This window comes from Eleutherodactylus coqui, chromosome 1 (assembly GCF_035609145.1).
Source record: "Eleutherodactylus coqui strain aEleCoq1 chromosome 1, aEleCoq1.hap1, whole genome shotgun sequence".
In the NCBI taxonomy this organism is placed as follows: domain Eukaryota; kingdom Metazoa; phylum Chordata; class Amphibia; order Anura; family Eleutherodactylidae; genus Eleutherodactylus; species Eleutherodactylus coqui.
In genome coordinates, this window is record NC_089837.1 from 353,741,123 (window position 1) to 353,768,687 (window position 27,565).

General features: G+C 41.0%; 1 protein-coding gene across 1 annotated transcript in view; it reads right to left on the reverse strand.

Moving 5' to 3' along the window:
- AFF3 (ALF transcription elongation factor 3) overlaps nt 1-27,565 on the reverse strand; it is a 335,141-nt gene that overhangs the window by 273,991 nt on the left and 33,585 nt on the right. Inside the window, exons 2-3 of the mRNA XM_066577159.1 lie at nt 24,619-24,739; nt 9,912-10,724 (exon numbers count right to left, since the gene is read on the reverse strand). Coding sequence (XP_066433256.1) covers nt 9,912-10,664 — 753 coding nt within the window. The 5' untranslated portion in view covers nt 10,665-10,724; nt 24,619-24,739. The remainder of the gene's footprint in view (nt 1-9,911; nt 10,725-24,618; nt 24,740-27,565) is intronic.

Consider the following 27,565-nt stretch of genomic DNA (forward strand, 5'->3'; position numbering starts at 1 on the left):
GGCTGTTTGCAATGAGAAGAGATTAGGGGGGGGCTATGCTCCGCCTCTGTCCCGTCCCCTCCCATTGCAAACAGCCGCAGGGGAGGAGAGAAGGGAGAGGGAGTTCAGAAGTCATGCTGCTAAACTCCCTCTGACCTCCCTTCTCCAGCCGCTGTTATTGGCTCCCATGGGAGTCTATGCAGCGGCCGACGTATGCCAGGCAGAAAGATAGTTCTAGGACTATCTTTCCTGCCCGGCATAAAAGCGCCCGGCACTATATTGGCCGACCGGGCGCCTTTGTGCCGTGGGAATACGCCAGTCTGATCTGATGCACTGATAGCATATGTCGGTCGGCTGTGAAAACGGTGGCCAATATACGCTTGTGTGAATAAGTCCCTCAGGCACATTGCACCCAAATTGGCGGGCTTTTGCATTGCGCCTGACGGAAGGTTAATGTTCCATATAATTTACTGAAAAACTTTAAAAAAATCTATTTGGGTATAACTACATATAATATTTGGATAGCTTTTTATTCATTTTTTTCATGAAAACTGAATACTAAATGTTTTTTTATTTGTATTATTATAAATATGGGGAAAGTTTTTTTTTTTTTTACTTTTACTCCCTTTTTTAAAAAAATAATTAATAAAAATATTTTTTAGCAGTTTTTCCTTTTTTTTGTTTAGTCCTCATAGGGGACTTAAACTTGCGATATATTGTAATACCATAGTATTACATTATACCATGATCTGACAGGCAGTCAGTCAGCACCCAGCTGTCATGTCAATGAAATAGCGCCCCAGGATCTCATTGCAAGGGGGAACGGGGCGTTCAGGACCCTTGAACTCGGATCAGGGCATTTGAATGCCGCTGTCAGAATTGATGGTGACATTTAAAAGAGTAACTGTTGCAGCCAACACCCGTTTCCCGCTCCATACAAACTCTGAACTTCTATGACGTAACTGTGCGTCATGGAACGTTAAGGGGTTAAATCTGTTACATTAAACAGCACTCTATTAGGCTGCCTGTCCACGGGCGATTGTTCATTGCGTTACTCGCGGCGATAATCCGGCCGCAGGTAACGCAGTGAACACTTTCCATAAGGTTGCTATGAAAAGCGTAGTCACAGCATCTATAAGCGGAGAATCATAGCGATTCTCCCTCGTGGGATCTATATCGCGGCATGCCGTGATTCTCTGTGGTGAGCCGCAGAGGACTGACAGCGGCCCCCCCTCCTCCCACACGGCGGAATACTGCTGGCAATATTCCACAACGGCCATGGACAGGGGGCCTTATACTAGTAGCACTGATGCATGTAGCAAGAGATGGATCAGTTGCCTAAAAGGCCACTCTAGTGAAAATACATTTTTTTTCATGATTGCATCCCTCGCCTGATTGCCTGTCACACTCTGGATGTCTCCTATGTATATTGCTCTCATTCTCATGCAGTGCACTTCTGTCTGTTATTTATCAGGTACCATCTTGATTTTTAGATTTCTCCCTGCTTTCTCTTCCTCTATTCTGTGCTAACAAATTCCATGAATCATTAGCACATCACATGACCAACTAGATCCAGTACCGTCTCTGCCTGCTGGGAGGACAATGTGATTTCCATTAAAAGTTTCTGGGACTACATTATTGCTGACCTATCCTCAGGATAGGTCATCAATAATTGATCAATGGGGTCTGCTCTTTTGAAATCCTCACAGCTGATTGAAGACGCCATGGCACTCAGGTAAATTAAAGCGAATGGGACCAAACTGCAACAGCAGGTATAGTGGATATACAATGTAATTTACAGCGCTGTGCTTGGTACGAACTGAAATGACAGTGGTGCCCACTGGAGCGCTGCTGTCATTTTAATCAGCTTGATAGGCAAGGGGGACCTCCACTGATCAACTACTGATGACCTGCCCTGAGGATAAGTCATCAGTAGTATGTTGCTGGAAAACCACTTTAACCTTTACATTGTCCTAAATAAGCTAAAGGTCACAAGTATACAGTCATGGCAGATGAAGTGCCTGCCATCTGCCTCTCAGCTTCTATCACTAACTTTCTTCCTAGGTCTTCTCCCATGCATAAAGATGGCAATACAGTTGACATGGTCTTCTTCCATCTCTGACTTTTTCAAACTCCTGCCTTTCACTCTCTAATCAACTTCCTTTACTATCAAATATTATTGTTTCTCTCAAGACTCTCCTACCTATTGCACACACAGAATTCTACAGGTCATTAACACTCAGCAATTTATAGACTCTTTACAGTCATTGTTATCCTTGATCTCTTCCATCAGTGTTCCTCTTCAGTATACTCTTCTCTATTGGTCTGAAGCATACTGTGCTCTCCTGGTTTTCCTCCTACCTCTCTGACCGCTCTTTCATTATATCGTTTGCTGGTTCCACTTCTCCTCTTCCCGTTGGGTTTCCTTAGGGTTCAACACTAGGTCCTCTCCTCTTTTCCGTCTATGCAATCCCTACTGGACAACCTACCAGCAGATTTGGCTTTCATTACCATTGCTATGCTGATGATACCCAATTATACACGTCAACCTGTAACATTACACTCTCACTACTACAAGACAACAGTGACTGTTTGTCTACTGCCTCTAGAACCATGTCCTCTCTCTATCTAAAACTGAATCTTTCAAAAACTGAACTTCTGGTGTTTCCAGCATCTACTAACCTAACTAAACCTGATACTTTTACTAGTAATTATTAGGAAATTATAGAATCATAGAATGGTAGAGTTGGAAGGGACCTCCAGGGTCATCGGGTCCAACCCCCTGCTCAGTGCTCAGTGTTTCTGGTGGCGCAATCTGCCACTCAGCTGTGCTACATGGTACATCTATTATGATCCCCACACATGCAGCTTTACTACATCCATCTTGATTCCTACACATTACACACACAGCGCATCACACACACAGCTCTGCTATATTGTACATACATTATGATTCCCACACATCACACACACTGCTCTAGTACATCCATCTTGATTCCCACACATTACACACACAGCTCTACTACATGCATGCTGACCCCACACATCACATTACACACACAACTCGTCTACATCCATACTAATTCCCACACATAACACACTCAACACATCCCACACACAGCTCTACTACATCAATCCTGACCCCACATATTACACACCCAACACATCCCACACACAGCTCTGCTACATCCATCCTGCCCACACACATTACACACACACAGCTCTACTACATCCATCTTGATTCCCACACATTACACACACAGCACATCACACATAGCTCTACTACATCCATTTTGACCCCACATATTACACACATAGCTCTGCTACATACATCCTGACCCCACGCATCACACATATAGCACATGACACACAGCTCTGCTACATCCTGATTCACGCACACACAGCTCTGCTACATGGTACATCCATTATGATCCCCCGACACACACACAGATCTACTACATTCGTCTTGATTCCCACATATTACACACACAGCACATTACACACACAGCTCTGCTATATCCTGATTCACACACATAGCACATTACACACACAGCTCTACTACATCCATACTGACCCCACACATCATACATACAGCTCCGCTACATCCTGATTCACACATACAGCTCTGTTACATAGTACATTCATTATGATCCCCACACATTACACACACAGCTCTACTACATCCATCTTGATTTCCACATATTATAAACAAATTTAACCCTTACACAGCAGTTTGCCAAACCACATGAGACTAATGTCCTACCTCACACCCACAGTATTAAGCGTGTGCTAAAAACACTTCTTTTTAGGCAGGCGTGCCACCCTGCTTCTATATTCCCCCTTTGAAACCTGACCACCTTCATTCTACTACATGTAGAACACAATCTATATACCCTATGCCCTTGATATGTTTATATACACAGATACTGACTAGTTCATACAGCTTTATATATATACTCTATTCATTTTAAAAATAGCTGGACTATTGTAAAGAACAAACACTTTTACCTTTTGTGTTACCCCTATTTCTTCAGACTGTAAGCTCCTTCGAACAGTGCCCTCACTCCTATTCAAACTGTCTATTGCTTTAATACTGTATGTTACGTCTTATTTTGTCTATGTTCCCTCTGAATAGTAAAGTGCTGCAGAATATGTTGGCAATACATAAATAAAGATTAACTGTCATCTCCTTCCTTATAGCTGTGTGAGAGGAGACTCCAATTATCATCAGTAACTGTGATTGAAGTTTCTGTGCCCCCCTATGAAGAGTCTGTATGGTACAGTCCTCGCAAGAGGTTCTATTGTCTGAAACAGTAACTTCGTGAGAGCGCACAAAGCCAAGTAAATCCCAGACGATCACAATGAGATGACATGACCCACCTGAAGAAAAGGACTCTAGGGATTTTCAGACAGAAAGAAATAACTAAACTTGGTAAAACTAGCTTACATATACTGGGGGACCGGTTACAAAATGAATGAACATAATTTTACTGGAGTGGCCCTTTAACCTTAGCTCAGAATTTAACTAATACTAATTGATGAAGTAATTAAAGTACTTGCCATTGAGGACTAAATGAAAGAATAGACCATCTCTAATTTAATTTAAAGCATTGGGTCACATGAAAATGTAATGCACTGTACAAAACACAAGATGGATATATTTCCTCCAGACTGGCCGGTGCCAGCTTTATTTTGAGAGTTATCCATTTTCATACTTAAGTAACCAAGAGTGACAGAGAATCAAATCTCAGATGTTTTTCTCTTTGCAGATAAATTAGTTCTCTGTGGTACTACAGAGACAAGATTCCAAGATCTTCAGTAAGTTATGAGTGTGTCAAATAAAGCAAGTAAGCAAGTGCTATTTATGACGAGATAGCTGCATGATTTTGATTAATCTGTGTTAATTACACATGTAATTTATAAGTGGCTATGGTAAAGAGGTACTCCCAAGATCACATTGCTGGCCCAGTGTGTTCTATACGTATAAACATTAGTTTTTACAAATCATTCATATATCATAACTCTACCATGTCAGAGTTCTCACCCCCCCCCCCCCCCAAAATGTCATCCTAACTGTCCTCCAGTAGTAGATTCAGTTCATTGTCGCTATGTTGGCACTCATGTACAAGGTAACAGCAGAGCTAGCTAGGAGGAGAGCCACACAACCAGCCAATGAAAAAAATACCAGTCTTTCTGCACTACTGCAGAAATCCCACCAGTAGTATTTCCTCACCCACTGTCATCTCTCCACAATGAAGACAAATATGTCAACCTGATCTCAGCCCCGTTGATACATGTCATACAGTACTGTACTAATCACAGAAGGATCTGTCAGCTGCTCCTACTGACGGCAGTCCCAGCTCCTGTGCTGTGAACTCATGTCTTCTGTATGGTTACACAGCAGAGGAGCTGGGACTGCTGTCAGTACGAACAGCTGACAGCTCCTGCTGTGAAAAGTACAATAGCCTAATACAAGTATGCAGAGCAGAAAGCATGCCAAGATCAGGTGGATACAAGTGTATTTGATGTGGAGAGAGGATGCCCTCAGTACAATGCTACATTTATAGAGAGCTAGGCTATATTTACCACTGGAAAACTGTCTGCACTGTATATATATATATATATATATATATATATATATATATATATATATATATATATATCTGTCTCAATTTATATAGAGGGATGCAAACTGCTAGCATTGAAATGTATGTGACCATATGGTATGCTGCTACCATAGTTTGTCTCCTGCGCTGCCTTCCTTGTCACATTATAGCAGAATGGCAACGTTGGCAGCGCACAAAAGACAGGAAGGTGCTTGCAGCCCAGAAGAGATAGGCCTCATGTCCATGGGCATAATTGAATTGTGGAATCCTCAGCGCGGGTGATCCGCAGTTCAATATGCTTATAGACTATCATTGGGCATCTGCAGATATTTAAATACCTGCGGATGTCATTTTTTTCCCGGTGTGCGGATTTCATGAGTGAAGAAAAAAACGCAGCATTCTCCATTTTTTTTGCAGATGACGCAGGGACGGCTTCCATCGAAGTCAATGGAAGCTTTCCGATTCACAGCCCGCCCACAGCTGACACTTCTTCATCACGGCCTGATCTTCTTTCTTCAGAATGGCGAGTGTGGCTTTTTTCTGTTTTGAATCTCCTGCTTTTCTGCGGATCCGCAGTACGTGCACAGTGACAGCTGTGGCTGTGCCGCAGATTGGACAGCTTCCATTGACTTCAATGGGAGCCGTCCCTGTGGGATCCGCAGGAAAATGGAGCATGCCATAATTTCTTCCCGTGCATGCAGTTTGCACGCCGGGAAAAAAAATTCACATCAGCATGCTATTAGCTGCTCTGTGGGTGCCTATGTCTCCCTGTGGGCGGCTTTATTTGTAGATCTCTTGAGCGGGTTCCGTAAATCAAATCCACCCATGGAAATTGGGCCTAAAGGTCTTTTTTGCCTAATTTCTGCGGGCATGGGTGGAATCCGCTGCGAGATTCCAAACTCAGAATCCGTCGTGCCTGTGAACATGAGGCCATAGTGTGCTGCTGGGAAATGTAGTTTTTCAGTAGTCACATTGTATCAGAAGCAGTTCAGCCCATTTAGCTCTATGAAGAAGTATGCACACATGGGGGAAAGTGGAGCAAAATACACAAAACGGACAAAAAAAATACATATATTTTGTCATAAGGCTTTCTATTTAAACTAGTTATGAGGGTATTGTGCTTTTTGGAAAAAGTATTATTGATTGTGGGATAACCCATTTAATGAATTATACTGTAATAATGAATGGCTGCAGCATTTTAAATGGTCACTTCATTTCATCGATCTTTGCAAAAATCAATAGTCCAGGCTAATGTAAGAAACTTTGAAGTTTATCTTATCAAAGATAAATGCTTCTTTCTCTACTTATCAGGCTTCTTTCCTCGTTGCCTCTCCTTACTAAGTTCTTCACTCACTCTGAAAAACCAAATTTGTAGATGAGACAGACTAATAGCTCCCTGACAGATCAAATTATTTGCTGCCTATAGACGTCAATGAAGAGAAGATGAAGGAGGAGGATCTGAGTGAGAGTGAAACAGAGTAACACAGATATGCTAATATAACTAGCACTAAGTGTTTTACTGATCACAAGCTACTGGAATCACATCTACACTGGTCGGTACTGCTGTAGAATATCTTCCATGCTGCTACTTCTCAGTTTATGAGAAATTGTGGTAGGGGAGAAGGATGTCCTCTGTGTGCAGTGTATAGGAGGCATAATAGCAGCTACACTTTATCCACCAGCTCAGGGGAAACTAAAAATTACAGATGGAACCTGCAGAGCAGAAAATTGGTGAAAAAAATCCATATTCAAGTCATATAATGGCCAGAAAGAATAGTAGTCCTTATGCACACACAAAAGCTTATTCTGAGGACCACCTTAATTTTAGGTCAAATATTCTAGCCTGAAATTAATATATACAAAAGAAAATAATTGTTGGTCAAGTTCAAGAACGTGGATGTTACTTTTTTCTCATCAACAGTTACACGTCGGGGACTAATCATGGTCACCTAATCATTCAGCCTGCTGAACTTCTGGCAGTCCCGCCTCTGACATCTGGCAGAAGTGTAATAGCTGCTTCAGTTCTAATTGATTTTAAGAAGGTTGAAGTCAACTCGACCACTTATGCTGCCTTAGTGGTGGGTACCCAATGATTTACTATTGCTGACTTATCCTAAGGACCAGCCTTTAACATTGGTAATATGGTAATGTAAATTTTTTTGTACACAACTACACACACATATGACACATACATATGGCCATATTACGTGTCAGGACTCGAACCTGAGACCTTGTGTCCTTCTGCAACCAGGCTATGCTATTCAATTCCTAGTACCTCATCCCTCGTTCCCTGTTCAATCTTCCTGGCTCTGTGTTTACCTGTCTAGGTCCTATATAAACCTGGCCCACGTATTGTTTGCGTGTTTATTGTGCCTACCAGCCTTTAACCAAGCTCTTCTTTGTTGCTTGCAATAACAAGATTGACCTCCGTATATTGACCCCTGGCTTGTCTCCTGACCATATCTCTACTTAACCCTCTGTGCTGTATAGAAATTTCCGTGTACCAACCCCGGCTTGTCTGACCTCGTTTCCCCCCTCATTGGCTACGCCCCCGACTCCAACCTAGTGCTTGTAATGCTACACTATGGTTCCTCTACTGTACCTACATCCATATAGGCTCTGTACATACTACTCAGTTGTGTGTATGAGCCTAAAATCATGAGCGAATTTCTGAACTCACAGTAAGTTGGACGGGAGTACCATTCCTGTCAACCCAGAAGACGAAACTGAACTAACAAAGATTGACAATTTGTTGCTTGGTCTGATGAATCTAGATTTCTGCTGCACCATGCTGATAGCAGGGGCAGAATTTCATGTATACAACCTATATCCATCCTACCTATTAAAGCTACTTCCATTAGAATAATGTGCCAAAGTAATGAAGTGCTATGTTACACACATCATGACAATGGGGCCAGTGTACTCCACCTGTCTATACATCTAATAGACTACCTTTGGGATGTGGCTGTGTGGAATGCTTGCAACATAATTACACAACTGCAGCAAATACACAGATCAACATGAACCAATATCTCTAAGGAATGTTCCCTTCGCCATCTTAAATCTATACTATTAAGACTGTACAGAGGGAAAAGTAGTCATACCCCTTAGTAAAAAATATAACTAATACAGTGGTCACTAAATATTTGTTGGGAATCAAAACAGCCAAAGGAAATTACCAGTAATGTTAACTTTTTCCCTAATTTATCTGCAAAAAGCGCCTAATAGTCTGTCTAATAAAGTTCAATATGTTACTAAATACTACATTGTAAAGGTGATCAGATGATGGGGGCTAAAAAAAGGTATAAATGGGTGTAAAGTTAACACTTCATTCTTTTTTTTTTTTACACACCATGAATGCGTAAAAACAAAGCAAAGGCATTGTGGCATAATTGCATTTTTTTTCCACTTCAACCCACTCAAAAATGTTAACAGTCTTTCAAAACCTTTTATGATACATTAAATTAAACCATTAAAAAAAATACAACTTGTCACGCAAAAAACAAGGCCTCATATGACTCTGTCAATAGAAAAATGAAAAGTAATAGCTCTTAAACTGTGGGGATAAAAAAAAAAAAAATAAAAAAATGTCTGGTCATTAATGATTTTAAAAGCATCTAAAAGATTATTTTGTTTCTCTTACTGAGAGAGCATTGATTTTTACAAACTGGTGTAACGTAATACATACTGAGAATGTTTATTTAAAGGCAAAAAGTTCTACACAGCTGAAAACAAATCTTTTAAGAGCAATTAAAAAATGTCTGGATTTACATCACCCTTTGTAGTCTTTTTCAAGACAGAAATCGTGCAGTCTACAGTACCATCCTCGCTATCAAAATACCAGAACCCTGGAAGACTTTATTAAAGACAATGGAATCCATCGGTATTCATCAGTAATCTTTTGAAAAAAGAAACCGTCACAAATGTCATGGCTCCATATATGATTTATCACGTTTAGTTAATTTCTAATCATGTTTTAGGGTCACGTCGGGATAATAACACAAGGTAGGAATGAATGTTTTCACTTGGCTGCCCTTCTACACCTCAACTGATGCCAATGCCCTCCTGATGGCCAGGACAATGGAGGTGCTTTACACTTGGTGAAACACGTGTAGTTTCATAGTGTATAAAATCACCAACACTCTTGACAGACTTTATAGATATATTGTACACCATTTTTCTAACACACATCATGCCACTTCTCTATAGCACATTTCATTTGCTTAGTTTTCCATGTCGGTGTCCTCTATCCTTCAACAACTGCATCATCCATCCATAACTTCAGAGAATAAAAAACACATACAAGTATAATGTGATTACACCTACCTCTCCTTCTTCAAGCTCTGTAAATGTTTCCGTTTTGTCATTTGGTACTTTGTCGGGGTCAGCTTTGTTAGAAAGTCCCCTAAAAAACGGGCAGGGCATATTAAAGTCGCTTGATATTTTGAGCTTTGGTGATTCATTGGGTGTTTGATCTTGACCATCCATTGGTCGAACATATGCTGTTGGCTTTTGCTGGATTTGATTTAGTTTAGAGACAATGGAAGCAGGAAAGTTCTGCAAGCAATGTGAGCTATTGCTATTTTTGTTGCAAGTCTTTTCTTTATTGGAGAGGTCCACTTCTAAACCGCAATTTACTTGTGAGTTTGGTATCTGTCTATTGAGAGTCTTGTCAAATTTATACGTTAAAACGTTCACATGATGGTCATTAGAATTTCCAGATGGTGCTGCACTTAATAAGCAGTTTTTATTTTTCTCTGCTTTGTGTTTTTGCTGTCCATAGTTAAAATTAGCATTAGGAGAACCACTTGTTCTTTGGTTAGCTTTGCCTAATGCTTTCTGTCCCTCAGACGAATTCTCAGCTTTTTGCCAGTCCATGGTGACTCTGTTATTTAACTTTATGGGTAAAGTTCCAGGTGAGATATCAATCTGCACGGTACGACAAATTGAATAATGGTTTTCTGCCGTGCTCTGTTGGTAATGCTCCTCTTTGACCCCGTCAAGTATACCAACTGCTTCGATTTTTGGAATGCCAACTAGATGACTTTGGCTGGATCTTTCAGTCAATAGGTCTTTCATTTCATCATAGTTTCCAAGTGTAGTTTGTATACGGGTTGAAAGCTCATCTCCCTTGCTGGTCTAAGAAAGGGAAAAAAACATGAGGTTAACAGACATTTTTCTGTACAAACATTTTCAAAACATGTTGCACCATAAAATGTACAAATAGCTATAAATTAGTAAATCAGAAGTCAGTGTTTTAGCCAGTTTTTGCTCATTATTAGAGATGAGCGAATATACTCGCTAAGGCACATTACTCGAGCGAGTAGTGCCTTAGCCGAGTATCTTCCCGCTCGTCTCTAAAGATTCGGGGGCCGGCGCCGGTGACAGGTGAGTTGCAGGGGGGAGCTCCGTTCCTCCCCGCTCTCCCCCGCCGCTCCCTGCCCCCCGAATCTTTAAAGACGAGCGGGGAGATAATTGGCTAAGGCACTACTCGCTCGAGTAATGTGCCTTAGCGAGTATACTCGCTCATCTCTATTCATTATGCCATAACTATAATTGTTCTTGAACATCTTGAAATTACATTTTCCTGTACGTTACAGCACTTTATAAGTCCCGCAGAAATAGACATGAAGAGAGAGCATGTACCTTTTCAACACAGGGCACTATATAGAATACAACAGCCTAGATGACATGTCCCTATTTATTTATTACTATGGCAGTAAGTCATAGAGAAAGGCGTAGTTAGACTCTGTTCAGACTAGCAATGTCATGACGTCTGTTAAGGCCTCCCTCACACAGGGCGTTTGCAGAAACTTTATGCCAGCGTTTTGGCTGCGTTTTCAGCTCGGCTGAAAACGCAGCCAAGAATGCTGAAAAGAAGAAAAAAAGGTAATACTCACCTAGCCGCTGTGGTCCGGGTCGCGGCCGCTGGTCTCTGCCGCTGATCCGGGCTTCCTCGGCACTCCCAAGTCTATTGCCGGAGCCCAGGTTTGAGATCCCCGCCTCCGGCAATAGAGTGCTGTGATTGGTTGTCGGTGCTTGCTCGATGCCCAATCACAGCCCTTCATTGACTGTCTCAGCCAATCAGAGCTTGCCGGCGCTGATTGGCTGAGACAGTCAATGAAGGGCTGTGATTGGGCATCGACCGTGCCGATAACCAATCACAGCACTCTATTGCCGGAGGCGGGGTTCTCAAACCTGGCCTAGGGCAATAGACTTGTGAATGCAGGGGAAGCCCGAATCAGCGGCAGAGACCAGCGGCCGCGACCCGGACTGCAGCGGCTAGGTGAGTATGAACTTTCTTTTTTTTCTCTACCTAGCCTAGCTGGGACTGATTTTCGGGGCAGGGCTTCTATTACAAGCCCTCACCCCGAAAATCGGCGAGCGATTAATGCTGCCAAAAACGCGGCACCAAGTGTTGCCGCATTTTCAGCAGTGCTAAAACCGCTGCCCATTCATTTCAGTGGGCGACGCAGGGCTGAAAACGCCCCAAAATAGAACTTGCTTCGCTGTCAAAGCGCAGCGTTGCAAGGCGCTGCGTTTTCAGCCCTTTGTGAACAGCTCCATTGAAATGAATGGGAGTGTTGTACAGCGTTTAGCGCTGGGCTGAAAAGGCAGCGCTAAACGCTGTATAAAACGCCCTGTGTGAGGGAGGCCTAAGGCTTCAGTCAGTGTGCTGGTTCTCTCAAGGTTTCTCTTATGTGCACAGCAAAAGTCAAAGTGATGGAAACATTCACTGAACCCCCATTAGAAGAGCCTATACGTGCTGTGAACATAACCTTGAAGGAAATCTCCATGTTTTATTATCATGCAGCTTTTTTACTTCAAAAAATTATTTATTTGCTGATTAATTTTTTTATATATCGTCATTGTGGTCTGAGCTTTGCTTTCCTGATACAGAGCTTCAAATTCCCTGCAAGGACATAGATTTCAACTATAACACTTTCTGCTTGCAGCTCCAACTAGTGAGCATATTCTGCATATTGGTTTATTACTAAGTTCAGTGAATAACAGTTTGTAGTTAACTTCGATGCGCTCTCTAGTGGTAAATGCAGGATGCCAGAACTTGACTATTTGAATCATGTCTATGCAGTGAATTTGGAGCTCTGTGTCAGAAAACCAAACATCAAACCACATAATATATTAATAAGCACAGCATTTTAAACTTATAGTGATTAAAAAGGAACAATATGCTACTTAAGGGTAAAAGTTTATTTTAAGTGCTGCTTCCGCGGTTCTTGATTCAATCGAATGCAAACCTGGGGTAATCAAAACAGACTGATTGCTACAGAGATGTGTCGGCTGCAGACACGCCATGACATTTCCCATTCTTGGCTGTGGTATTAATCACATTCATGTAAAAATACCTTTAGGTGGAGATAATCTTAAACATTTATAAGATTTTAAAAGGACATAAATAAGGCAACCTACAATACTTTGCATTTGGCACCTTCTGCTCACGGGATAAGAAAATGTAGCTTTAGTCATTTCTTATCAGACCTTGCAACAGGCACCTCAATTCTCAAATGCTTATAGCGTAATCTGAGCTACTGTACTTCTAACAGATTGAAAATACTTTAAATTAGGTCAGCACGACCTTGACTGTGCAGCACATTTCTGTTCTGTGTGGGTTTTAATTATGCAAATTGCAATTTAAAGTAATCATGTCGTAGAAAGGAGTAAGCTGAGATTATTCAACAGCATTACTACAGATGTTATTTCATATATTTTTACTGTGGAACTAAATGCATTCATGTGTTACAATAAATAGAGATAAAAAGAGTGTTGATGTTAATGATCTTCCATTATTAGGAAAACAAATGTAAAGCAGGATACGTTGCTCACTTAGATTTTCATTTTCTAAACTATCATTAAAAAATGACAGTTTGAATCTGATTTTATGCCTCAGCCATGTATTAAGAACAGAAGAATCAGACATGCTAACCCTTTCCAATCCACTGTCTGATGTCCTCCTACATTATGACTGAAGCCTGTACAGCTCCAATGTCAGAAGAGGCCCGACAGGGTATTCTTACCATCTATTGCCAGCCACTCCACTGTCGGAGCCTCTCTGGCGTACACACACTGGCTTTAGCCATCAGATGGCACCGTTGTGTAACAGCAAAAAGAGAAAGCCTTTTAGGAAACCCTGAATCCAAAATCGGATTGGAAAGGGTTAAAGTAGAAATAAAACTGCTTGGATATAGCTATATCTGTTGTATGCAATGGCAGTATACTCAAAAGTGGACTTACGGTCATCATGGTATAAAACACTGCCGTTAGAAGGATATGCAACGTTATTATTTATTTTACAGCACAAATAACTTCTAGGGCACTGTACACAGAAATACCGAGGGATTTAAATACATAAGCTATTAATATGGAAGGGGTTAAACACCACAGTATGTAATATATATATATATATATATATATATATATATACATATATATATACACTACCGTTCAAAAGTTTGGGGTCACCCAAACAATTTTGTGTTTTCCATGAAAAGTCACACTTATTCACCACCATGCGTTGTGAAATGAATAGAAAATAGAGTCAAGACACTGACAAGGTTAGAAATAATGATTTGTATTTGAAATAACATTGTTTTTACATCAAACTTTGCTTTCGTCAAAGAATCCTCCTTTTGCAGCAATTACAGCATTGCACACCTTTGACATTCTAGCTGTTAATTTGTTGAGGTAAGCTTGTGAAATTGCACCCCACGCTTCTAGAAGCATCTCCCACAAGTTGGATTGGTTGGATGGGCACTTCTGGCGTACCATACGGTCAAGCTGCTCCCACAACAGCTCAATGGGGTTCAGATCTGGTGACTGCGCTGGCCACTCCATTACCGATAGAATACCAGCTGCTTGCTTCTGCTGTAAATAGTTCTTGCACAATTTGGAGGTGTGTTTAGGGTCATTGTCCTGTTGTAGGATGAAATTGGTTCCAATCAAGCGCTGTCCACTGGGTATGGCATGGCGTTGCAAAATGGAGTGATAGCCTTCCTTATTCAGAATCCCTTTTACCCTGTACAAATCTCCCACCTTACCAGCACCAAAGCAACCCCAGACCATCACATTACCTCCACCATGCTTAACAGATGGCGTCAGGCATTCTTCCAGCATCTTTTCAGTTGTTCTGCGTCTCACAAACGTTCTTCTTTGTGATCCAAACACCTCAAACTTGGATTCAACCGTCCACAACACTTTTTTCCAGTCTTCCTCTGTCCAATGTCTGTGTTCTTTTGCCCATCTTAATCTTTTTCTTTTATTGGCCAGTCTCAGATATGGCTTTTTCTTTGCCACTCTGCCCTGAAGCCCAAAATCCCGCAGCCGCCTCTTCACTGTAGATGTTGACACTGGTGTTTTGCTGGTACTATTTAATGAAGATGCCAGTTGGGTACCTGTGAGGCGTCTGTTTCTCAAACTAGAGACTCTAATGTGCTTATCTTCTTGCTTAGTTGTGCAACGCGGCCTCCCACTTCTTTTTCTACTCTATTTGGGGCCTGTTTGTGCTGTCCTCTGAAGGGAGTAGTACACACCGTTGTAGGAAATCTTCAATTTCTTAGCAATTTCTCGCATGGAATAGCCTTCATTTCTAAGAACAAGAATAGACTGTCGAGTTTCAGATGAAAGTTCTCTTTTTCTGGCCATTTTGAGCGTTTAATTGACCCCACAAATGTGATGCTCCAGAAACTCAATCTGCTCACAGGAAGGTCAGTTTTGTAGCTTCTGTAACGAGCTAGACTGTTTTCAGATGTGTGAACATGATTGCACAAGGGTTTTCTAATCATCAATTAGCCTTCTGAGCCAATGAGCAAACACATTGTACCATTAGAACACTGGAGTGATAGTTGCTGGAAATGGGCCTCTATTCACCTTTGTAGATTTTGCACAAAAAAACAGGCATTTGCAGCTAGAATAGTCATTTACCACATTAGCAATGTATAGAGTGCATTTGTTTAAAGTTAGGACTAGTTTAAAGTTATCTTCATTGAAAAGTACAGTGCTTTTCCTTCAAAAATAAGGACATTTCAATGTGACCCCAAACTTTTGAACGGTAGTGTATATATACATACACACATATGTTGTTGAGGTTTTACTATGTATATGTAGCTAAAGGACCTTGAAGGAGGCTACATGATGAAACTAATCTAGCTCTGATACAGCTGGCTGTCAGGCCCTTAACCACCTTGCTGGCTGATTGGCTAGAGACTGTGCATATAAAAGACAGGTCCTGTTCCTGTTGGTGTCATGCAGCACTTTTGTGAGAGTGCAGATAGAGAGAAAAAGAAACTTGGGTGAGTGAGGTTGTGTTCACCAACAGTGATACTATGGGCACTGAACCAGGATGATCTACTGCTTCGAAAGATGTTCTTGGGCAGTTGAACTCACAGATCAGCAAATTCCTAGGTTCTACTGAAAGGAAAGTCCTGTGTAGTGTAAGCAACAGCAGTGCTGACCTAGAGCTGGACATTGTGCACCCGAGAAAGAGAGCCTTAAATAATTGACTCAGCGCTCCTTGGGAGTCACAATCTGGTGCCCAGAAGGAGATTCAGTTGTTGCCTGAGGAGACTTCAGTTGCCAGGTAGCAGTTGCCAAAAGCAGTCTCTGAGACTTAATGGGAAAAAAAGGATGTCATCAGCAAGAAAGAGGCTTGCAGAAAAGCTTCCAGTCAGCTAAGCTTCAGTGGTGTGTAATTGTGAGTACCCCCTACCAGCACCACCCCCAGTAGATTGGATAGTGTTTGATCCAGTAAGCAAGAAACTTCCCAAAGGTACTGTGGTAACAACTGATTTTGTGAATAGGAAGTATCTATTCTTGTCAGAAAATACTTAGTTGCCTAATTATTCAGAACTGCAGTTTATATTAGGCTAAACTGACAGCAGAGAAGCTCCTTATTGTGCAACAATATTTTTGGAGCTATTGATCTCTGCCGAGGGTAGACTATAGACTCACTGTGATTACCCTAGTGCACACACACATTATAAAAGTACACTTTATTCTGAAAATCGAGTGTCATAACGCAACTGTTAAAAATGTGCTGTAGGCCGCCTGCAGACGAGCGGGTCGGATCCGGCAGCGAGAATTCTCGCCGCGGGACCCGACCCCAGCGCCTGCAGAGACGAGCGCGTACTCACCCACGCCTGGCGGCCCCGGCTCTTTCATGTGCCGGCTGCGGCGCAGCCGGCGCATGCGCAGACCGGAGCCGGCGGCCGGGTGAGTGCGTGCCCCGCACAAAAATAGGACATGCCGCGGCCGTCTGCATAGGAGTGCGTATTGTAATGCACTCCTATGCAAACTTTCAGTGGCGGAAATCCCGCGGGAAATACCGCCGCGGGATTTCCGCCCGTGTGCAGGCGGCCGTACACTTGTTACAACTGTTTTAACTGTAAGTTGTTCTTATTACCGTCTTTGCTAAACATTCAGTGAGGTATTGTTTGTCCTACTGAAACTGTGTACAGCCTCTCCATATCTGACGTCATATTCTGCACTTGTTAAAATTTGGCGTAGTCAAAGGGACTGTTTGTGATTTTGGATGTAGGTTATAGGTAATAGATAATATGGTTTATTATGATGTCCTGTCATTTTATTGAATTGCTCACCTCTATGTGTTTAGACTGAGGAGAACCTACCTAACTTCTATGTGTATATACTGAAGAGAATCTACCTCACCTCTATTTATAAATACTGAGGAGAATCTATGTGTATATTCTTTAGGTGCTAAATAAGAAAAGTATAGGGGGGTCACAACTTGACTATTCAATGCTAAGTGCAAAAGTAAGTGACCCCTATGTAATGTACCAAATCTAATTCTCTAATTTGCTGGTGTCGTACAAACTTGAAATTTGGCAAGACCATTGTTTTGGTCGTAAATAGGAAAACTAAAGGGGTTGCAACTTGATTATTAAAATGCTATGTGCAAAAGTAAGTTACCCCTTATGCTATGTACCTAATCTAATTCTCTAACTTCCCAATGTCGTATAAACAAGAAATTTGGCACAACCATTGTTTAGGTCCTAAATAGAAAACATAAAGGGGTCACAACTTGATGATTCAATTCTAAGTGCAAAACTAAGTGACTCCCTATGTAATGTACCTAATCTAATTCCCTAACTTCCCGATGTTGTAGGAACTTGAAATTTAACACTACCATACACTATTATGTTTGTGTGGGCAAAAGAGAACTGGGCCCACACAAACGTGACCTAAAACCAGATGACCTACCACAGGCAAACACCTGTCCCTAACTTTTACTAGGGTGACACTGACCTATCTGAGTGAGAACATTGCCCCAATAAAAGGTGGCTCAGGAGTCTTCGGATCAGGAACCTTGCTGCCCCTAAGAACTCACGCACCCAGGCTTGGACGCATACACATGCCACCACCGACAGGGAAAACTGAACAAGATATGATGACACACAGAGCCAGAATCACACCATGCAGCAGCCAGTACACAAATGCTAGCAGCAGATGTAAATGCTATAAATGCCAGGTATTGGTTGACATTTTGATCAAAACATGAAGCTAGTGGGCCACTTCACGGCTCCTGGCTATACCACTAGTCCCTACACTAACCAGGAGTCCAGTGACACAACCAAGCAAAATCCAAGACACAGACCCCTCTTGCAGCCACCACACATAAAACCTGTTCACACCACAACTGTCAGGAGAAAGACCAGCAGCATCTAGCAAAGGAGTTGGTATATATATGAGCACAGACCTCGGGGATTGGTTGACTAGGGAAATCCACACCCAGCCAGCTTAATCATTCCACACCTGTGGGGCTGTGCTGCTAGAAACCTATGTAGTACAACAGATTCCAGCCTGCACAACCCTTTCAGTACCTCTCCCTTAAAGAGGGGCCTCTGGGGATACAGTTGCATAACACATTCTTTAGGTCGTAATTAGAAAATGTAAAGGGGTCACAACTTGATTATTCAATTCTAAATGCAAAAGTAAGTGACCCCCCATGTAATGTAATTAATATCATACATCTGTACCACACAAACATGAAATTGGCACGAGCATTCTAAATAGAAAAATTAAAGGGTTAGCAACTTCAATTTTAAGTGTTAAAAAATTGTGCAAAAATCTACGATACATGGGATTATTTTTTTCTCAGAAACCATAAAGCTTAGGAAAATGATTTGCATACTGAGAATCGACCTCACTTCTATATGTATATACTGAAGTGAATCTACCTCAACTCTATGTATATATATTGAGGAGAATCTACCTTACCTCTATTTGTATATACTGAGAAGGATCTACCTAACCTCTATGTGTATATACTGAGGAGACTAACACTCCTCTCTGTGCATAAGCAGAAGAGAATCTATGTATATTTATTGAGGCAAATCTACCTCACTTCTATGTATATATACTGAGGCGAATCTACCTCACCTCTATGTATATATACTGAGGAGAATCTACCTCTCCTGTATGTATATATACTGATGAGACTCTAACACTCCTCTATGTGCATGTACTGAGAAGACTCTAACTGACTTCTGTGTGTATATACTGAGGAGAATCTAACTGACCTCTATGTGCATATACTGAAAGGCTGTAAAGTACACAAGGAAGCAGCCATGGACTGCAGGGATGGAGAATGCCTTTAAGGCTAAGAAAGGGCTACAACCTCCAGTCTGGGGGTTAATGTGAATAAAAAGGGGTGTTACCTTTAAGGGTAAAAAGTGAGGAGAGTGGGAGGGGTGGCACATTCTGCAGAAGGACTTCGGTACACGAAGTCTGAGTAGAATCTAACGCTCCTATATGTATACACATATTTTATTCCTTGGTTCCTCTGAAGTAACTACGAAAATTTTCCGGGTGAACAATAGGTAGACACCTGTACCAATTCAACTTGTGTGAAGCCAGGTATATCAGCTAGTAAATAATGAATCTGTTGCAACAGTTCTGGGATCGCTTCCTTTCTAAATAATCTGGTATAGGTCTTGTATGTGTTTCTCCATCTTCTGGCTCTGGTGGGAGTAGTATTAGGTGAGACATGTTTGGCCTCATCTGTGGTCTATTTAGACTGGCCTAGTGCTCAGCTCAGAGCTGTTTAATCTCAGTCTTTCCCTTTGGATGTCCTGTTTGCCTGAGTCTTCTCAAAGCTAAAAACAGCAGTTATTATCTTTTCATCTAGTTTGCTGTGGTTTTCTCCTGTCCCATGTAGGGTCAGCTAGTGGGCCAGGTACATGGCCAGATTCGCCCTTCTCAGGGCGAGTTACCTGTGTTCAGGCAGGTCCCCCTTCCCTGGTTTAGGTTATTTAGGGACAATGTTTTCCTTGTTGCAGTTGTCTGTACTGTTTTCCACTGTTTGGTGTGCATTTGCGTGAGTATTTCAGTTTGCGGATCCAGCGGATCCTGGTTGGATGCAACAAAATCAATCAAATACAATAAAGAACTTACTGTGTTAGGACTATTTTAGACCAGCTGATTTATTGTTTGAATGAGCGAACAATGTCAGAGTTTACTTGTTCGCTCATGCAGTCTGTTTGTACAGGCAGATACATCTTTGGCTCGTTCAAATGAGAAATCGTTCAATCTTTCACATTTGCTGTGTAAATGAATAAGAACGACTTTACATGCGTTGTTTAATTCAAACATACGGTATATATGTGTGTATATATATATATATATATATATATATATATATATATATATATATATATATATATATTTGATTGAGACATCAGGACATTTGGTGAACTCAATTTAATTTATCTATTTTTCTGTCATGTATTGTATTAGGCAGGCATTGCATCTAGGTTCTGCTGATTAGCAGATTAGCTGTACACACTTATTTAGCTAATTTACATCTACTTAGATACTATATTACAAAAAAAGTATTTTCTATATATGTGAACCTCCGTGAAATCTAATAATTATCTTAAGGAAAATGATCTTTAGTGCATTATCTGTAATAGAATATTTACATTGGATACTTTAGTAACAGAGCATGATATGTACTCATTGCTCATGGAAGGGAACACGGAGAAAGTCCAGCATAGGGTAATAAGCTTTCAGTCTTTATTAAACAATCCAGAAAGACATGAAGGAACAGAGAGCATGTGCCATCCCACATTTTTCAGGCAAGCATGTTGCCTATGAAACTATGATTAAGGGCAACATGCTTGCCTGAAACATATAAGACAGCACATGCTCTCTATTCCTTCTTGTCTGTCTGAATTATTTAATAAAGACTGAAAACTTTTAACCCAACGTTGGACTTACTCAGTTTTCCTGTGCATCAGTTGTAGTTTCCAGCCAGTCCTTGCATGGGAGCGACTGCAGAGGAGCTGGTTTCGGATTTGCATTTTTATTGCGCATGGAAGACTTATTTGTGCAGTATCCATGCATGTTTTGGAGAGTAGTCGTTACGTTGGAAACCATATCAATATAAGGGAGTGCGACATCTACTTACTGTACATGCGCCAGTCTGAATAACTCACTACGCATGCGCCGCATTAGAAGATTCACGCAGGTGCACAAGCCATTTAGGGATTGGGATGACGAGTATGTATGTCATATCTGGACTACGGTGCACTGGCACAGATGCATTGGACACTGCACTAACACTGCGCATGTCGTTACTATCCTGTATGTCTCGATCGGTGGAGGTTGCACTATGTGATAGTCGAGCAGTCCTGTGGGTTTTTTTTTCTTCATAACCTCCTGATGAATCCTTGGCTATCCTACGGGGGAAACGTGTTGGGATTAGTGGATTTTGTTTTTCTTCCTATTGGAGCAGATTCATGTTGAAGTTAGGGTTGCACTAGGGCTTTATAGTTGAAAGCCACCAGTTGATGGGGACACCATTATCGAGGCAACCACCCTATTGTTAGGTAGGGATTGTGCAGTGTATGCATGCGGTTATACAGTACTCCAACACTTTAGCATTTTCCATATCAGCATTTGGGAAGAATATTTTTATAACATCGCAGAATGTGCTTCATGTATGTGAGGATCTTATTTTCACATGAAGAGCTACAGGATAATTGTAAGTATTCCTGCTAATGTTCAGTGCCTTGGATATGCTAATTTACTGTTATTAATTTTTGAGATCCTTCATTTGTATGCAGGTTGCTGATACACTTTGATGTCCAATACATATATATGGTTTTGTGAGACAGTTTCATAGTTTTCTTCCAGGAAGTGTTTAACAGTGTAAACTTCCTATCTCCTCCCCCCGAATTATCTATCTTGGGGTTATAATTATGTTAATTGGTTTTGAGTCAGAGATTTTAAAGGGTATCTATAAAGTATTTATTTTTAGAAGAGGTGAATGTTAGTGATTGTGTCAGCATTCCAGTAAGCTGACTGGCTAAACATTATTTCTAGGTCTGTGATTTAAAAATCAAATTAAAAAAATTACAAAAAAGACAGAACAGAACTACAACTATTACTATAAAACTTAATTTGGATTTGAACCTCAAAATACCACAGTATTATGGTTGTTTTGCAAAAAGACAAAACTAATATTTTGCCTGATTTTCTAGTTATTCACTCTTAGGCCTCACTCAGACAAACGTATCCGATTTCGTCTACAAAAAATGGACTGATTTCTTATACATGTTTGTGTGTTATCCGTACGCACTGCGTCTGTCTGGCTCTTCATTATTGTGTGTCATCTGTTTTTCCTGGGTGAAAAAAAAGAATGGAAGGAGACCCAATTATTTTTTTTCTAGTGCTGTTTAGGAACAATCCACGAAAAACAGTGCATATCGATGTCATATTTGCGTATTGGGCGTTGCGTATCTGCGTGCGCAAAAAACACTCTTTCATTGAAATGGGCAATCAAGTTAATTAGTTCAATATGTGCCCTTTCCTTCGCAAATCCACCGGAAGATAGAACATACTATGAGAGGACTTTGGTACCCTAGTTCCTAAAGATGGCTACTGCTATACACTAATAGCTATTTCTTAAAAACCCAAGGAAGAAAAAGTTAGCAGTATTACTGCTTCATCTAGGAAGAAAATCGTATTACCCACTGCTAGATCTAGAACTGATCTCAGCACAGTTAACTTTTTGTAACTATCAGCGACATGCAGAAACAACACTTTATCTTATATAAACTTATTTACTTTAAATGTTTTTATGTCTGCAAAATAAATATTTCCCTATTTATATTCTAAACTTTTGGGAAAAATCTAAATATCAGAGGCTGCTGGACCCCAATGCAAAATCTGGACCAGGAACTCTAACTACAATGCTTCATTTACAGTACTCATATGGAGAAGAGAGACCATTCGAGGCCCCTAAGGCTTCAGGAGCCAATTGTATCCACATCTTCTGCCCCTACTATAGTTACTTGTATTTTTATCTTGTTTTAGTGTTTAATTTATGCATTTTCTGCACACTAGGAAAAAATGCAATTCTCTGTTAACACATAGTTTTTCAATTATATCTGGTGTATGCATCAGGAGAGCAACCAGCATATGCCAGAGGAGTGTCTTTTTGACATATGGTGGGCTGGTATGCATCAGCATTGCTTTTTTTCACTGTACTAGAATTTTTATCTATTGTGCTTTCTTATACAGAGGCATAAAGTGAAAGAAAATGTTTTCCATGTGATATATGTTCTTTTACAATGGAGTCCTATGGGCGATATAGGCTATTGTATGCCAGGACAATGGCATACATTGCAGATTTCAGGTGGAAAGAATTGCTCAGCTGACTTCATATGTAAAGGCACTCTGAGGATAAGCAGTTGACACTTCTCTATGACTGTGTGTAGGAAAGTAAACCAGAAACCAGAGCTCCAACCCCTGTGTGATGTAATTTACATAGAAAGTTGGGAAAGTCTGCATAATCAGGGGAATTTTGCCCTGTTCTTTGTGGACACCAACACACTTGGAAATGCCCCTTTAAAAACCAGGCGTTTGCACCTGATATGGAGGACTGTTGTCTAATGGCCCATTTACATGGGACAGCTATCGTTCAGAATCGTTCAAATCTCCCGCAGGAGTTTGATCGACAGTCGTCCCGTGTAAACGCATGCAGCGACTGGGCGAGAGTTGGTCAGTCATTCAGTTTCTGCATGTAGAAAACTGAACAACGAGCCATTCAGTGTAAACAGCAATCATTCACATTTGAACAGTTGTCTGCTTACTGTCAATGCAGGCGGGAGGAGAACGCTCACCGGACCGGTCTGCCTCCATTCCAGCAGCGCTGTCAGCGATACTCACTCTTGTGTAACAGCACAGGAGTAAGCATCACAAGGACGAGCTGTTGGGCATTGTTTGCGGTGGGCGTGTCACATGACGCGACGGCGGTGGGCGGGGAAGCGTCTTCACGCTATCTTCCGCTGGTAAGTATGGGGTCTCTGGGGGGCACCGTGACGGGCTTCACTGCGGAATATTCCGCAGCGGAGCCCGTCACGCTCGTGTGAAGCCGGCCTAAAGCAATGATCTGTGGCCTAAAGTTTCACTTGTCCTTGTTCTTTGACCTCCAAATATCATTTTTTCATTGTTTAGAGACCAAGGTTTTCAGAAAATCAACAAACAATTTACTAAGACTGGAGTTTATATACACCAGCCTTCACTTTGGTGCATCTTACTCCAGAAACCTAGGTTTATTATCAGGGACATACTTAATAAATTTGATGCATGGTTGCCCCTTTGGTATAAATGATAGAAAATCTGTTGGTTGGGCCATGCTGCTCCTGCTAAACCCCAACCACCTAATTTTAAAAGTGGAGAAAGAAGCAGGAGATTTAAGTCATAAACTTTAAGATATATAGTACCAGAAAACTGGTGCAAGTGGCTTGTTAAGCTCCCCTCATTTTTGTGAATAAAAGAGTTTCATCCTGCTAGTGTTGACCTACAACTTCCATGGGTACTATTACTGCACGGTTACAAACCTAACCTGCCGATGCAGCAGTAGAGATGGCAGCATACAACTGAATACAAATACGTAGGTGTCAAAAATAATTTACTAGTTTTAACATAAGTCTATGGGTAAATAAAGTATTTTTTTTTTAATATTATGACAAGTGATGTATGTACATTTTACCTTGTATGGTTCGCTGAAAAGGGGATAATTGGCAAGAAAGATATCCTCACTTGGCTGTAGATCTTGACTTCTCCTTTCCCATTCTTTTCTACGTAACACACTTTTGTCCTGTTCATACCCGCTGGCAAAAGGAAATGACAAGTAATAATTCAGAGATTTACTTGTTAAAATTAGTAATAATGCTGTGCACAAACCTGAAAAGGAGTCATGAAACAGATGGCAAAGAGAACAGAAACATGAATCTGATTAATGCCAGTACTAGCAGACCGAATGAGCTCTGGTCTCTGGATAAGCCTGTGTTTTCCTTGCACACTGAACAGATAATTGAAAATCTTCAGGAGAAAAAAAAAGAAACAGTCATTAGAGTAGATCAGCGTGTTCTGAGCTTTGTAGACTTGTGATATGACTGAAGAATCCAAGAAACATTGTGGCTGAGCCAAAATGATAGAAAAAAAACTTGTAGAGATCTCAAAAAATCAAGTTCAAATTCTGTAATTTATAAAGAAAAATGTAATCATAGGTCGATAAGACTTCATTAGTTAAAACAATATTATGTGTCAACCAGCACTACAGGTCACATGTATTAGAAAAAAAAAAGAGCCCATTTAGTTTAGTGTAGAGAATAGCACAATCCATATTTATAAAGGCACCTGGGGAGTATTGTTATTCCATTTACCTCAAGTTCAATTACTTTTAAATTGGGGTTGTGGTCTAATTATAAAACTGTCGGGTAGACTATGCCAGGTAAAACTAGTTTTATGCTGTAGGAGGTTTGTGCTAAACTCACATACAGGGCGTGGACAAAAATATGGGGACACCATAGAAATGCATGGGATTTTAATAATTAGAACTGAGCTGCCCTTTTGACTATGCTTGGCTGAGAGACTTCCCACCGAATTTGTGTTTACTTCACCTCTTGCCCTGCTCTGGGTGGTTTTGGGAGCCAGCTGGTAATAGAAAGAATCTATCTGGTAATAGAAGCTGAGTGGTTCAAATCCCTGACCAATGGAACCTTGTTACTCGAGCAGATGTTCACTTCTGCCCGGTAGCATCTGTGTCATATTACCTAGACTTAAAAATCTGTCTCTACAGGTCTTATTAAAATATGATTAATAATCCCATGCAACTTAAGGCATGTATTTAGTATGATGTGTCCATATTTTTGTCCACCCCCTGTATGTCTGAGTGCCATGGTTAGGAATTTATTGCACATTATAAACAAATGGTGCCATTTCCACGGCTGAACCCTGCCAGAGAAATGACACTTTTACATAAATGTCTCTCAAAGTACGTATTACAGAATGCTAATTATTAACAGATTTCTTCTTGGTGAAATGTCTTATACATGATCAACGTAATGCCTGTTTTCATGGTGAATCTCTTATTAGCTTGTTCTCTGAAGAGTTGTTAAAATAACGTGTAGCAGTAGATTTCTTTACAGCCGCGCTTCTGTATTCTGATCTCTGGTAATCAGCCAAGTCGTCAAACTACTCCTTAATCAATCCCCTTTTCTCTGACTGATGTGACATGAGCGCAAGTTCTGAACATGAAAAATGCATGGAGACTGAATTGTGTCGCTGCACATCTGAGTGATTGTGATCTGAAGAGATGGGAATGTGGAGGATATTTAACTAAAGGCACCGGCAAAAAAGAAGAGACCATGTCATTTATCTGTACAGAAGAAGGGATTTATATTTGACACACTGATAAATAATATGGTTCTTGCGAATGTCACCTGAAGATGCAAATACACTGTAGCAGTTATCTTAAGTTGCTTGTTTCCCCAGTGTGACAGTACTTCTCTCACACAAGCATGATGCCTATCACGCCCATCTACTTCTTTTGTAGTCTGTTTTCTCATTATTTCGCAACCTTAAAGGAGGTTTCTAGAACTTAACCATTGACGATCTATCATAGTTATAGTTGATTGGTGTCTGCCACTTATGAACCCCAGCGATCAGCTGTTTGAAGTGGGTGCAGCGCTTGGGTGTGTACCGCAACCACTTCAGTCCAAAGTAAGCACAGTGTCATCTATTGTATAGTAGTTCGTCCCATTAACTTAAATGGGACTGAGCTGCTCTTAGGCCATGTGACCAATGAACCTGACATCACATACCTGAAAATAGACTGTGGAGCTCACGCAATAGCCTCTTCTGGCAGCAGAACCCTTCCAATCAACTATTAATGACCTATCCTGAAGACAGGTAATCAATATTTTGATCTTGGAAAACCCCTTTAAGCTGCAGACACACCTATAAACAGGGTCCAAGCCTTGTTCTTAAAAGTAGTTGCCCACTTTACTTCTGAGCTGCCCAATTCTGTAAACCCCTCCATCTCATCTCCTTTCTCAATGTCTGTGAATTTTGTGTATGTTGCAGCTGTTATCAAACTGTACCTTCAGTGCCGATTTGAAACAAGAGAAAGACACTACTACCATATACAAAGCGCTGCGGAATATGTTGGCGCTATACAAATAAAGATTATTATTATTATATTCACAATAAACCCAAATACCCAGAGGTATACAAAATGAGTAATTGAACTCTTCTTTACTGAACCTTAATATGTACGATGAAAGAGGAGATGGCCTTACTCCAGCCTCGTAGAACACACTGATACGCAACGTCACGCTGAGTGACGACATTACGCATATGGAGTCGCTCCGTGATGACAGATCTCATTCTTGTAGTAAATTACTTCTTGACTGGCTATAAATAATGCATATTTGCCGCCCGAATGCCCTGCCTCAGGGAGCGGCATAGCGACACATTATAAAGAAAAGTTTAAATTGACACAAACTATTAATGTTTACCCGTGTAACGTCATCTGGATACGCCCTATACAATGATTAGTATGTTAGTCACTATAAAAGAAAGTCTTCTCCCATCGACAGGTATGCTTGAGAAGGGAGTGATTCACAGCTCCGAAACGTGTTGCAATTCCAATA